General features: G+C 39.1%; 1 protein-coding gene across 5 annotated transcripts in view; it reads right to left on the minus strand.

Moving 5' to 3' along the window:
• Nucleotides 1-750: 750 nt before the first annotated feature.
• Nucleotides 751-15,634, minus strand: part of ZC3H12C (zinc finger CCCH-type containing 12C) — a 90,620-nt gene continuing 75,736 nt past the window's right edge. For all 5 annotated transcript variants that reach the window (XM_049889341.1, XM_049889338.1, XM_049889337.1 and 2 more), the window contains exons 4-6: nt 13,118-13,352; nt 11,059-11,165; nt 751-10,408 (exon numbers count right to left, since the gene is read on the minus strand). In XM_049889341.1, coding sequence (XP_049745298.1) covers nt 9,012-10,408; nt 11,059-11,165; nt 13,118-13,352 — 1,739 coding nt within the window. In that variant the 3' untranslated portion in view covers nt 751-9,011. The remainder of the gene's footprint in view (nt 10,409-11,058; nt 11,166-13,117; nt 13,353-15,634) is intronic.

Consider the following 15,634-nt stretch of genomic DNA (forward strand, 5'->3'; position numbering starts at 1 on the left):
AGTGCCCTATGGGCCACTGACCTTCCAGTTAGCAGCCTAACACTTAACTCCTGCGCCATCAGGGCTCCTCCGGCCAACTACTACTGAACATCAATCACCAAATCTGCTGCCAAAGGTAACATAAATTGTCTAAGCCCACAAGATCCTAGTTAAAAATTTAGGACGATTATCTGGAAAAAAGAGTATCTGACAATGGTGAATTACAATTTTGGGATAAAATAACAAGAAAACCAAAGGTCTAAAAAGCAATGAAGGGGAAAATCTGCTAGAGGAAATAAAATATGCACTGATATTATGGATTGAATTATGTCCCGCAAAACCCATCGCCATCGAGTTGACTGACTCACAGCGACCTTATAGGACAGAGCAGAGCTGCCCCTTAGGTCTCCAAGGAGGAGCTGATGGACTCAAACTGCCGACCTCTTGGTAGCAGCCAAGCTCTTAGCTACCACTAGAGCCACCAGGGCTCCCTGTCCCGCAAAAGATATGCTGAAATTCTAACCCTTGTGCCTGTGAGGGTGACCTTGTTTGGAAACAAAGTTTTCTTTTGTTATGTTAATAAAGTTAAATTAAATGAGGACACAGGGGAGTGGAAAGGGTCCTAGTCTTAATCCCTTCTGAGTGCTGTTTTATAAAAGAGGAGAACAGATACGGAGACAGAACATTTGAAGATCCATCTAGGAGCCGTGGAATGCTTACAAATGCCTGGGGCTGCCAGAAGCGGAAAGAGACAAGGAAGAATTTTCCCCTGAAGTCTGCAGAGAGCACAGCTTTGCCAAGGCCCTGAGCTCAGGCATCTAGCCTCCAGGACAGTGAGATGATTTCTGAACTTTAAACTACCCACTTTGTGTTGTTACCACAGCGGGAGGAAACTAAGACAATTGGCAAAGAACGTATGTTAAATCACGAAGATCGTTAGGCCACTTTGGCATTGTGACCACATCTGATACGAAGCATTTTCAATTCCTACAAGGGCATAAAAGTGAACCTGGGGGATTTGTCGGGACGGGGAGGCATTAGTAAAATATAAAGCTTGATCCATGCAACCAGACATGCAGAAAACTGGTAAGATCTATAACGCAAAGACCTCATCGGTCAGAAGAGATGATGGTAGCAGTCTCAAGGCAAAACCAGACAATTAATTATTGATAGAAAATTCTTAGAACAATTGGGTTAGGAAGACACTGTTTTTTAGAAATCCTGTTGCTGTCGAATGGATTCCAACTCACAGTGACCCTATAGGACCAAGCAGAAATGCCCCACTGCATTTTCAAGGCTGTAATCTTTGCCGAAACAAACTGCCACATCTTCCTCCCGTGGAGCAACTGGCGGGTTCGAACCACCAACCTCTTGGTTAGCAGCTGAGCACTTAAACACTACGCCACCACGGCTCCTTAGTTTTTGAGAAGAGTAGGCATAAGAGACCCTGTTTATTTCAGTAAGAACGAGGTGGATGCAGTAGTGCCCAGTAAGTCCTTGCATCTCTCCTTGAATTGGCACCATGGATTGAATTGTGTCCCCCTAAAGTGTGTGTCAACTTGGCCAGGCCATGATTCCCAGTTTTCTGTGGTTGTCCACCATTTTGTGATCTGATGTATTTATCCTATATGTTGTAAATCTTAACCTCCCTGATGTTAATGAGGCAGGATTAGACGCAGTTATGTTAATGAGGCAGGACACAATCTATAGGATTAGGTTGTATTTTAAGTCAATCTCTTTTGAGATATAAGAGAAGCGAGCAGAGAGGAGAGGGACCTCATTACCACCAAGCAAGAAGATTCAGGAGCAGAGTGTGTACTCTGGACCCTGCCTCTGCTGAGAAGCTCCTATATCAGGGGAAGATTGATGACAACAACCTTCCCCAAGAGCTGACACAGAAAGAAAACCTTCCCCTGGAGCTGGCACCCTGAATATGGACCTTTAGTCTCCTAAACTGTGATAAATGTGTTTGGTAAAGCCATCCACTTGTGGTATTTCTGTTTATAGTAAACCCACTGCCGTCGAGTCGATTCCGACAAACAGTGACCCTGTAGGACAGAGAAGAACTGCCCCACAGAGTTTCCAAGGAGCGCCTGGCGGATTCAAACTGCTGACCTCTTGGTTGGCAGCTGCAGCACTTAGCCACTACGCCACCAGGGTTTTCTCTGTTATAGTAGCACTAGATAACTAAGACAATTAGTATCATGCCCACTATTTACTTTATGACAACATACCTACGAAACATTATTTTATAACTGAGATTGAAAAAGACTCTGAAAGGTCATGTGCCCAAATTCTACATATTGTTTGTGTGTATGTATGCACGCATGCATATGCATGTGTGTGTGTGTGTATACCACAGTAATATGTGCAGGTCTGGGGTTCAGCCACTACCCCTGAATACCTGAAAGCAGTCTAAAATCTCTTCCAAGTCTGTGAAGGTTTTTCTCAGAAGGAGAGCATTTCCCAACAGTGACTTAAGTCTTTCAGCCTTGATTATCAAAGAAATACAAGTTTCCATTTCTATTAATTAGGATTGTTCGGTCTATTTTCAAAAAAGCCCTTCTTATTCGTGTTGACTAAGCTGACTTCTGTAGATCCCAGCCCAGCCACAAGGTAAGCTCCTCGAAGGGACTTCCCAACCTTTTCTCTGTGCCCCCAATGCCTGTCACAAACGTACTCAAAGTTGGCCAAAGGCACACTGTCAGTAAGTACTAATCCAACGATATAAATCTTTTGCATACCCTCTCACTGCTCAGTAGTCATCCTAATCAGAGAAGACACCGTCAATGTCATCCAGCATTTCGTATGAACTCACTAGACATGGCCCCTGTTAACAATCATTGTCTCAGCCAGTTGGCTGATGATAAGCAAAATCACCAGAAACGACTTAGTGACAGATGAGAAAGAAACCACTCTCCCCATGTCTTAGGGTATGACTTGTTGTCTTCAGGATTTAATTTCAATTTTCATATGAAGTTTTATGGCTCCAACACTTACGGTATGCTGATACTGAACCTGTATTCATCCAACAGAAGAGTCGGAATGGTATTAGGCTCTAAGCGCAGGCAAGCACGGGCTAGAGAACGATGATGCTTTCATTTTTTAGCACCTGTTCTGCTGTATGAGGTTCATCTCTTCATGAAACAAAACTGAACCACCGTAAGAAAAATGAACTTTTTAATTTTTTTTTTCCCCTCAGTAGCAGAATCACACAGCTGTTTTGACACGGGTTTCCGGCAGGTGTAAACTACTGCTTTTGGAGTTGTAAAAATTCCCTTACGGAAACACACAGGACAGAATAAATAAAATCACATCAGTTTATCAGATGGTTGTTCTAAACATATTCTTTACTTTTTCTGTTAAAAAAAAAAAAAAGCTTGAGATCAAATCAGAAATCCTACTACCAGTATACAACTGTGGTCTGGGAGAAAAAAACCTAAAAGAAAAAGTTAAAGTCAGCAATCTGGTACACTCCGCAGAAGTTTGCATGTCTGTGGGTATTTCCTACCAGGTAGGAAATTTACAATTTCAAAGAAGTGAAGGAAATCTAAAACAACATTTTTTATAAAAACCAACCACTTCAATGTCTTTTTCCATTGACATATATGTTGCTTTAAGAAAGGGGGCAAAAGCTTTAACGAATATTTTCTTATTCATCTGAAATTCTTGGACAGAAAACCAGCATTAGGTGCATGGTTTAAAAAGTGAAAATTTCCTAGTTTCAAACAACTAGATGAAAACATGCTTAAACATTTTCTACTGCCAAGCGGTCAAAACCTGAAAGAGTATGGCCTTAGGGAAAAATCTTTTTTTTTTTTTTTTTTACTACACAGCAGTATTATTGTAACAGAAGTAATAAGCAGGTTAACAGACAGCATTAAAGGAAAAAAAAGTAATCATTTATAACAATCAGCACTTCAAAAAGAGAGTTGTATTCCAGTTTTTTAAAGAAAAAAGTATAACTACTTAAGAAGATGGTAATATTCAAAATGATTTAATGTTCTTATGATGTTATTGAGGCAACACAATTTATAAAGCGTGGAGAATGAACATGTTCAGCAGTGTGTACTTCCACTGAATTTAAAATTACACATGATCATATTAAGAGTATCATTCACCAGTGTCTAAAAACATCTATGCTAAGGATGTGGACAGAGAAAGCAAGGGTACACTGTTTGTTACAGAGTCACAATACAACTAACACACTCACATCATAGCCAAAATTATACTAGTCACAAGTTTTAATCTCACAGGATAAAGCTACAGTATGTGGAACTGTAATATATTTATCTTCTTTAAAACCATTTTCAAAGAATGGCGGACCTGTCATTTATTAGAAGCCAAAAAAAACAGCAGAAAACTGTAACTGATCCATACGGTCTTTAAGATATTTTGTGGCCAATTGATTATATGCTAATTTTCAAAATACAACAGCATTTTTGGTCCATGAGGCAAAGGGTAGTTCAGGGATTCCCATCTACCACTGGAAATGCAAAGTTCATTAAAAAAAAAAAACAGAATACTTATTAAAACATCTTTTTACGGAATACTTTTTTTGTGGTTATACACAAGAAAAGTCTCTAATAAATAAAAGGTATGATCAAGTAAAAAAACATAAATGGATTAAGAGGCTTTAATATGACTGTCTCACAATTTTCTTTTGAAGGCCATCAATTATTTCTTTTAATGGCAATTAAAAGAAATCCTTTCTTATATTAACATATATCAGGGTTTACTGCTTAATATGACTGTTTTCCTCCTTCTAGGGCAGGGTCAGCAAACTATGGCCCAAAGAGCAAATCTGGCCTGCTGCTTGTTTTCATAAATAAAGCTTTATTGGAACATCCATTCGTTTACCTACTGGCTATTCCTGCTTTTGTGCTGTGACAGCAGAGGTGGATAGTTTCTGGAGACTATGTGATTCTCCAAGTCTGCAATATTTACTTCTGATCTTTTACTTTTAGAAGAAGTTTGCCAACCCTTGCTATAGGGGCTTTCCCAGACCAATCCAAAATAATATGTATGTTTCTTTACTTTTATTAATACTTTGGTTTTTCTTATTCTAATATGTAATTCATGTTTTTTATACTTCATTTTATTTTTTGGTATATACCTTGGAAACTTAACTGCTCAGTATTCATCTTTCATCTATTTGGACAGAAACATTATCTCTATCCATAAATTTTTTCATTTCAGTCATCCAGGAATTCTCCAGGAGTTTGATTATAAACAAATGGATATGCCAAATACCAAGAGAGTGGCCAGAAAACCATGTATCTTAATTGTCTCTGGAATAAGGGACCTGAGTATAAGTGTTAGCAAAAAGAACAGTGAAAGTCAAATATACTTTGGAGTCAACGCCATTAAATCAGGGGGAAAAAAACCACTTGAGGGTTTTCAACACACACACACATACATACATATCCCATAGCTACCCTCCCATCTATCACAAATTAATAGCCAAAACATAACCAAAGTACAACCATTTTATAAATATATTACTGTCTATATACATATAGATACAGCCATAAGAGACAGGTTAAATAGTTATTTGTGTAATCAATCCTACTTTAAGCCTTTTTGCTTTTTAAAATTACATATTCTATTAAAATTATCAAAATAATTCTTTAGAAATACCAGGAATAAAACCAGTGAAGAGTTGTTGTCCATTCAAGAGTTCTAAATCTTACTATTGGCCACCCAGACCCCAGGCTTGGTTGGCTACATCTCAAAGGAACAGAGTCCCATCATGGGAAAGTTGGCCATCAGAAGCACCCCCCCATTCTTAATATTTCATAACAAATAGGTATGTCTATATATAGATAGATATAAAACACTTTTATATTATATATTCTCATAAATGAATTTTTATAAAAAACACAAAGTTCAAGTTTCCACCAAATCTTCTTATACTGGTGTGCATTACTTTTAAATGTTTAGGTCAATGACAAACTCTATCAGGATAGGATATAGAGATCATAAAAATGAGATCAAAAATTTATGTATCACATGCAAGAAAGGAGGAACTACTAAGGGCCAGTATTTGGCCAGTTGAGTACGATTCCCTCTGTACTAAGACACAGAGACGATGAACTGGCTAATTGCTGTGTAACGTACAGTCAACTGTCAATTATTCAGGGGTAGAATATTCAAATCTGAGTCCTTTTTCTTCTATCAGTTGACCACTTCCGGTGATTTCGATTTCAGTACTTACTAACAAACCTCTCTCTGGTTACTTATTAGCAAGTCTGGTAAAAAGATTGGATTAGGAAGAAAGTTTTAGCTAAAACGAAGGTTTGGGATCAGTTGCGGATATAATTTAACGATGGACTGACTCCTTTTACTTATTGCTTTGGATAATGAATTTGCTGTACCTAAAATCTGCCAATATCTCATTCTTAAGCTCTGAAAGCAACATTAGTGCTCGACATACGATAAAGGGACAAATTGTCCTCGACATATGAAAGCTGCAATTTCTTAACTCAAGATTAATTGTTCCCGAAGGGTTTCAGTATATGTCGTTCAGAGCTATTCACTTCACTACAGGTGGTGACAGACTACACTATTTCTCCATGGTTCAAACAACAATGAAGCAACTTACACATACTCGGTCAGCTAAAAACACTGGGAGGCCAAATTAAAAGTGTGATATACATTCACCTAAGACTTCATTTAAATAAAGACTTCAGTCAAGTTTAGCAGATTTGTCAAATAATGCTAAAATAAAGCAATTGGAAGCAAAAGCTACCATGTACAATTTAAAAGCGTGAGTTCACACTAAAAAAAAAATTCTTAGAATATGACTAAAATAACAGTTACTACACATCTGTAATCCTACTTTTGGCACTGGTTTAGCCTCTACGTTTAAACTTGTTCTACAGGTAGTGACCAACAAAATCAAGGACAACAAGTTTCACGAGGGAGTAGGGCCGCTCTCAGACAGACGCCCACGCTGAATGGTTTGTGTGGCATCACCTGTACTACTTCTGGGTACAGAGGAGCGCCGTACTCACTGCAAAAACAACAGCAATAATTGTGTAGAACACCACTTTCCTGAATTAAGTTTGCTGAACACGGTTCAGATTATTGGATATGTCAATATGCACAATGCCTTTTAGAAGCATTTACTGTATACCCAAATCCTACTTCATGCAACACACAGTGTCACACAAGTAGTGAAAATGTTATCCTAGTCAAAGGTGCTTGGACATTATTTTCAGGCAGCATTTTACCTTTATTTTAAGTTCACACTAGATAAGTTTTAGGAGAAATAAAATGCCAATAAATTTATTTAATATATTTTAATATAGTATATAAAACTAAGACAGACGCTTTTTATTTACCTAAATTGTTACTTTTATTTTCTACCCTAGTCTAGACCTCAATTTTACTGTAAAAATTTATATTTAAATAAGGGATAAAATGTTGCCCAAAAGTCTAATCATAGTTACACATTTGTGTTTTAACTAGATCTACAAATCAAAATAGTTCTTATAGTTAAAAAGATACAATTTGTATCAACAGTAAAAGGTACTTTCTGGCTTTTCAGGGCTTCAAACTGTAGCAAGTAGAAAAATCAGAATAACCAGGGCATCTTGGCTGACTACAGAAACCGATCTGAATGAGGCTGTTACACTAAGTAAAATTAAAAACCGGAGGCAACAGTCCAAATTCTGTCAACCACACTACTCTCTGCCACTGATTGCAAAGATCTATCTTCTAATCCACAGAAATATATTCGCATCTAGCAAAACCCATGACTTTGAACCAGAAATATCCCTTACTAATACTAGAACAGGCTTTAGTCTGTTACCTAAAACTACACTATTTGCGGCAAGAATCTGGCCTTAATAATACAACAGCACCCCGCCCCCCCCCCAAAAAAAACTACCTTCAGGAAAATGGAAAATATACAGTATCTTACAAAAAATTTAAGTTACCATTTACAACCCCCTCCATCACCATTTGTATAGTGCAGTATCAATAAACGTTGCATATCCTCACCACATAAACCGCCGCAGGCCAGCCTTGACAGACAGCAGGAAAGCTGAAGAGTATATGAAATATAAAAGTTGCATTGAGAATAATTAGATTCATCAAAGACAGGCAAGTACTGTGAAAGAGTTATTTTATCCAGTATTGTTGTGCCCCCAAACAAAAAGACAGACACATTAAAAAAACAAATTAGTGAAAATCTAGGAATTCAATTCCATTTCTACTGTCTAGAAGCACATAATAGCTGGATACCCAAGCTCTAACTGTAACAGTTACGGCTTCTGACTTATTCATATTAAAAAATGGAAAATTTTTTCCATTGATTGCATCTGCTTTCCTTTACCAACCATATTAAATTAACTACTTAACATTAAAAAAATTCAAACAAAAAAACAATAAAAAGTGCCATCTTGCAAATCATTCTAATATATACTGTTACCCATTTCGACATAAACTGGTAACTTACATCTTGTTTAAAATATAAAGTCAGTGCTGTAGTATATCTTTGTTTCTATAAATAATGATTCTAGCAGAAAGAAGCCCACTTTCCCCAAATAAAAATAACTTAAAAAGCTGTAAAAGACTCTAATTAAGCTTGGCTTGAAAAAATAGTTTGCTAGGTCTAGTCAAATGTTCAACATTCTGTAGGTATTGTAATTGCTTGCAATTGACAAACACCAAGGTAATAATAAAACATGAAACAAGGATAAAAAGTGCTGCATATAAACCCCTGATGCACCGAAGATTAATATCAAAGATCACAGAGACATCTATTAAATCAAACTGGAAAAATTTCCAGCCAAGGATATAGCTTTAAAAAGGAAATGTTAAAAAACGTTTGAATGTAAAGCGATCCCGTGATACTTCCACCATGTGGGGCTGTACGTACAGATTCCATGATACAGTATTTCACATAAATGGATACTATATAACCTCCTTGCTGAGAAGGAGATCACGTGTGCTATTGTAGCAAACCTCCCTCAGCATTTGAGCTGAACAAAAAACTACTAAACACCACAAAGATGCATCATCTTTCAATAACCCAGCTGTGATTTCTCCACCAGAATGGCTGCAGCTAGCTGTTGGGCATCTGTCATGTGAGGATTCCTTTTCATGACAATTCTCACAAGGTCAGGTGGGAAGATGTTGCACAAGTTGATAAAAATTTTTTCCCGGTTGTCTTGATACCTTGGGGGTTCTTGTGGCATTCCACAGTATGGTATTCGCCAGGTAGGTTCTGGCTGTTCAGGTAGGCTCTGGAAGGTGAACTGCTCGTAGCATGGCTGTGTGGAGTTGTCCGGCAAGGAGTAAGTCTGCCGATAGCCGTATGCATCGATCCCGTAACTCTGCCTATCCCAACTTCCCAGCCCTTCCTGGCGGGAATAAGGTTTTCTTTGTCTCGAAGGTGAACTGTCATAGAGCCGAGAATCGGAAATGCTGTCTATTCTTGTGGCCACTAAGGACCTCCCCAGGTGTGCTGCCTTAGAGGGCGCTGAGCTCGGGGGAGAGGGGTAATCTCCGGGACAACTGGACCGAGCACCCACAGCTGGGTGCTGCAGATGCATAGCCAAGTGTGGAAGAGGAGGCTTGTGATGGTACTTTGGTTCTTCATGACTGTAACTTTGCACTCTGGTTAAGGGGTCATGGAAATTCTGCAGGAAGGGCTGGGAATTAAGGCGGCTGTGAGGGTGCAGGTGTTGACACTTCAAATTCTCTTCTAGTTGTGGGTCGGGAGAACTGACGTAGGAGCGGTCATTGTACCCCACATAGGAGTCGCTGCTCCCACAGCTCATGCTCCCTTCACTGCTGCAGTCTGAAGCTACAGAGCTTATTCTATAATCGGTGTCTAAGGAGAAACGCCTTTCAGGACTTCGTGGACCCGAGATGCTCAGATTTGAATATGCATTCAACATGGAATAATATCCAATGTCAACAGGGGAGTCACATTTTGGGTACTGTTCATAAGGCATTGACAGTCCATGATTTTTGGTTGCCATCATCATTGGAGGATATTGTCCCTGTGGTCTTTGATCCTGAGGTGGAAAGTGAACTCCAGATGGAAGGCCATTGCTTAAAGATGTAGTGCTTTGGGGTTTTGCAGTAGAAGTAGCCGGTATACTAACTAAGGAAGGTACAGACCTGGTTTCCAATTTGTTTTTGGTGGGAAGCTTTTCCTCTAGGTCTTGGTAGACTTGAGTCCTTATGCTTGGATCTGATTGCCTCTTTGGAGCACCTCGTTTGACATCAGAAGTGCTATCAGCCTTAGTGCTACAAGGAACACTGTTGCTTTTCACCAGTCCTCCTTCATTGGCAGTTTTGGCAGCTGTGTTCCTAGACATGGCACGAAGTTCATCAGCCACTGACCGCTGAGGCTGACTGCCCCTTTCGGGATGGTAATATTTGCACTTGTGTCCATAGGTACACTTCTTTCCTATGAAGAGCAAAATTAATTAGGCAAAGGAGCACACCACTAGATCCTGAAAAATTCAGTTTGGCACTATTATTTTAACTTGCATTAAGAAATAAAGGCAGAAATGGGAGGTATGCTAAGTGTTACTCTGCTCCTTACTCTTGAAAAATATCCGCTTTCAGTTTTCCCAGTCCTTCCTATTAAGAGCAGTAAGAAGTTGGCTGAATGATTAATAATCACCTCCAGGGTTTTTGGCTAGTACCCTGTGTGCCCGACTCACACCTGCCTCTTCTCTTCCAGGAAGTTTATGCTCAGATAGGGAATTCTGTTCTGAAAAGCAACACGTACTGCTGTGATACGACAAAACCATGCTCCTCTGATTGGTATCTAGGCGAAAGGACTCCAAGTTCTTATCCCCTCAAAAGCTAACTTCACGTGGTATTAACTGAGTTTTTGGGACCATGTTTTAACTCAGGGAAATCCACTTGGCATTGAACCCAACTAGGTGAAAATCATTCTTGCTCATGGCTAAGATAGTCTTAAATTTCATTACAATCAAAAAAACCACATACTATGCCATCCAAAATTTAAAATGTTTATTTTTATTAACAAAAGTTTAACAGTATGTTGTGTTCTAAAGGGACGTATTAAATATTCGTAAAGAAAGTTACCATATGGACAAGGCTGCTTTTTGTGTTCAGGAACAATAGGTTTCTTCCTCAGGAAATTATCCAGGCTTGGGCCATGTCTGCCAAGAGGGTCATCGGGGGGCATGAACCTGTCATGGACATAATAAAAAACTGTATCTCAAGTAGGAGGTGGATAATCAATTCTAAACATAAAGAGTACAAAGACTTGCTCATTCTAAGGTCTTTTTTTTTTTAATTTTAATCCAAGTATTTGATTCAACATTTCTGGGGTAAAAAAAAAAAATCAATAAATGAAGTTCTCTTTCCTTAATGAAAATAAAATTAAAATGTCTCAAGCTGAACTTGTATTTGTTCTATTTCAATTAAGTTTTGAGTTTAGCATGTGCTAATTCTTTCTCCCTCTCAGTCTTGTAATTTCGTAAGGATTTTAGAAAACGATATTTAAGGAGTATTTTATAAACATTAATTTTGTGAAGTCCTCTGAAGCAGGTGGGGAGTAAGCGAGGAGGAGGCCGCTGAGGAAGAGAAGGGAGAGGTGATGGAAATGAATGGGAAGACTCAAAATCGCCAAATACCCATTTGTGCCAGATACTCCACACAGTTTCATTTTGCCCTCACAACACTCCCGTGAAGGTTCAGCTCCATTTGACAGATTAATAAACTTTTCTAGTATCGGTAGATGAATGAAGTCATCTTTATCTAAGATCACATGGCAGAGCTAAGGTTCGGTTATGTCTGACTCCAAAGCCTAGTCTCTTCCCGCTATAGTAAGGTGATTCTCAGCTGAGTCAGAAAAAGTCTTAAGAAAGTAAATTCATTCTTTTGCGTTGACTCTCCAACGGAGGCAAAGAGAGTCCACGGCATGCGTCATTGACTGAAGGGGTCTAACACTGGGTATGTTACTGTTTGAACTTGACATAAGTACTTACATATAAAACGTGGAAGATGTGTAAATTCTCATAGGATTGTTAACATGATTGAGTAATAATACTTAGCAAATGTTATATTTAATATTTTTCTAAAAAGAATATGATGGTAAAAGTTAAAAAAAGGCAAATTCACTCAATCCCATAATCCCGATGCAATTATTTTCTATGTCTGTGTCCCAGTTTAGTAATTTTCCATAGGTATACACCACTTGACATGGCTTTAATCAAACATAAATATAATTTTATACTTTGTTCTTTTAACATATATTTTCCCATGTTTCTTAACAGCCTTCATAATAATTCTAAACAGCTGTACAATTTTCACTAGAATATGTCTCACAATTCAATTGATCTCTCTACTATACATTTAGTTTGCCTTTGATTTTTTGCAATTATAAATAATACCGCAGTGAACACCTGTTTTTTTTCCTTATTACGTATGTCTAGAAATGGGATGATGAGATTGAGAGGGCATAACATTTTTAAAGGTTCTGGTAAACCACGTACCAGTTTCACTGCATTTTTACCAATATAAGGCATACACAAAAATATTTTCGAGAATTAAATGAGTGAAAAAATATGCTTTTTGTAGATTTGCATTTTTGATTAGCAACAGTTGGGCATTTTTCTACATATTTATGATTAGACTTTTTCTAATGGGACATGCTTGTTCATGTAATTTGTCCATGTATCAACTTGCAGACTCTGATCAGGGCTAGAGTCTCTAGAACTTAAACGAAAATCATCCATTTAGCGAGCTAGCAAAGCTCTAGGTAGATTTCCAGCAGTATTTTGGGGGCATCAATATGTTCAAAATCCTCAGCCTCTAAAGATGGAAGCTGTCCCTGAGTCAGCCATTACAAGCTACTCAGACAGTCTCAGAAGCCTTGCTGTGCCCCAGGTGCCGTCAGCGGCTAACAGGGAAGGGCAGGGACCTGCCACTTCAACAGCTCCTCACACAGAAACCTCCCGAGGCACGGCTCAGCAGTTTTTCCTACTTGTGCTGAGGATTAGTGGGAAAATCAGTTGTTGGTAGAAATCCATCTTAGGTCTGGTCAGTTGCAAGAAGGGGTGGGAATCTGTGGCAGCCACCACACATAGTTAGATTTTCAGGGAAGCAATATTTTTGGCAAGTAAATGGTTTTACTCACTTGTCATTGACAAATGAATACATTAGTAACCGCTCATCAATGAACTTCTTCCACTCTGGCTTTTCATTAGCCAGGTCCCTGTAGTTGTCGTTGGACACAATTATGCCATCCGACTCGAAAGCCAGCTTCACGATGAACCTGTCGTCATAGCACACCACTCGCCTCCCCTGCACACGTCGGGATGGCGTGAACACCAGGATTTTCTCCTTCTCTAATTTACGTAAAATTTCTTGATCTGCCAGAAACACAAGGGTGAAATTTCAGGAATAAATACATAAAAAGCACATACAGCAACTATCATAAAATGTGAGCTTTTCTAACACAAACTGGATTAAAAAAAAAAAAAACCACTGCAGTGGAATTGATTCTGACTCACAGCAACCCTATAGGACAGAGTAGAACTGCCCTTAGGGTTTCCAAGGAGTGGCTGGCTGACTTTTTGGTTCGCAGTTCTAGCTCTTAACCCACTGAGCCACAAGGCTTCATATGCAATCATTTAATGGGGGTTATGATCTACAGTTTGTGGATACGGTGCAATTTGTAAATGCCAATTATAGTTATTTTTCCTTCAGGAACTTCAATAACAACGGCTTTAAAAATAGCCAAAAAGCGTACAGCATAAAACCCAAATGTGCCTGAACAAATTCTGAGCTCAAGCTGCCAGCAATGCCACTTATGAATGCGGCTCCTTGAACACCCCCAGCACGACGCCATCCTGACAAAGCCGCTGTGCTGGGCTCAGGTGTGAGACAGCAGATGTGCCCCCCAAGTTTGTTTATTTTACAGTCATTTTTTTCTAACTAGTGCACGTGGAGGTGGGAGAGTTTGAAAAGAAGGAGCAGAGATGGCAAAGAAAAAGCTTTAAACTGCAGCATAAGGTCAAAGAGAAAGAAGGCAGTGAAAGTCAGAGCTCTTGTTATGGACACGGCCATGATCTGTTCCATGTCTCTTCCTGTAAAACATGTGGTTACCAACGTGAGCATTCCTTGTGGGGGCTGACGAAATAAGAGAGTAAAAACCCACTGCTGTCAATTCTGACTCATCTTGACCCTACAGGACAGAGTAGAATTGCCCCATAGGGTTTACAAAGAAGCAGAATGCCACATCTTTCATCACGCAGAGTGGCTGGTGGATTTGAACTGCCGACCTTTTGGTTGGCAACTGAGCACTTAACCACTGCACCACCAAGCCTCCTTAAGTAAGAGATTAGGACTAATTATGACAGGAAAAAAGATACGTAGAACACTCATTTCGTCTTTGGTTGACATGCTCTTAGCACTTTGTAACTCTGATGATTTGTGTAAAAACACAAAGGTGCTGAGGTTATTTTGTTCAATTATAAAATTTTTCTGACAACCATCCCTTCTTCCTACTCTTCTTCTTCCATTCTGTGCTGTCCCACCGTTGTAAATCCTGGCACAGAATGCCAGGTATAGACCTACAGAGGTCATGATTAAAAAAAAAAAAAAAAAAAAAGAGGCTCATTGCTTCTTAAGGCTTCAAAAACCAAAACCAAACCCAGTGCCATTGAGTCAATTCCGTCTCATAGCCACCCTATCAACTGAAAATGTACTTTACTACTTTCTTCTTAGCATTTTTTCAATGGACGATTACTGCATGCCTACTCCACAGTATGTACTTGACTAGGTGCCAATGGCCACCAGGATTAAGAATGACCTCTCTTCAATGACTTCTCAGTCTTAGCAGGTTGGGTAGACTTGTAATTGCTACAGTAGAAGTGTAAGCAGGATACAGAGAAGGCGGAAGAGCAATGTGGGTCAGACCTCATGCTGGTAGAGACGTTTGATGAGGTTCCTAACAAATGAGTTCATAAGAACCAGAATGTGGGTTTAGAAAAGCAGCGTACGGGTAGAAGAAACATGGGCATTAGAACCAGCAAATCAGATAAAGCTCAGCTTCTGCTATTTTCTAAACAGGACAGTCACAATCTTACTGAGCCTGTTTCTTCCTCTCCTCACATGCAGTTGATAGGCTATGAGGAGAAACTGAGTTAACACATGTGAAAGCACCTAGCACCGTGCCTGGCAAGCTCTCCATAAACAGATGCTCCTCACCTTAACTGTGTTTACTAGATGCAATTATTAGAAAGCCAATACAAAGTCAAAAGCCCAGTCTCAACTTTAGGATTGGTCAAATTATAATTATTTTGTGTGTTTCCCTAATAAAAAACACTTTGAGGGAAGAGGCCATGCCTAATTTACCCTTGTACTCATCGACACCCAGCACATGAAGCATACAGCAGGTGCTCAATAGAGATGTCTGTGGAATGAATAAATGAGCTATTTAAAGATGTATACTCCTGAGGCCTCCCAGTTTATTGTTCAATTTTATGTTCATGAGTAATCCACAGTACTTTATTATTTGTGAGGGTGATTACTTATATATGACATTTCTCGATCCTCACGGAAGTGTATTTCTTTTAGTGTCCACTGAATGTCCAGTTCCTAGCACAATAACTGATACGTACCAGTCACCAACTGCCACTGAGTCGGTTCC

Source organism: Elephas maximus, chromosome 7 (assembly GCF_024166365.1).
Source record: "Elephas maximus indicus isolate mEleMax1 chromosome 7, mEleMax1 primary haplotype, whole genome shotgun sequence".
Classification (NCBI taxonomy): Eukaryota; Metazoa; Chordata; class Mammalia; order Proboscidea; family Elephantidae; genus Elephas; species Elephas maximus.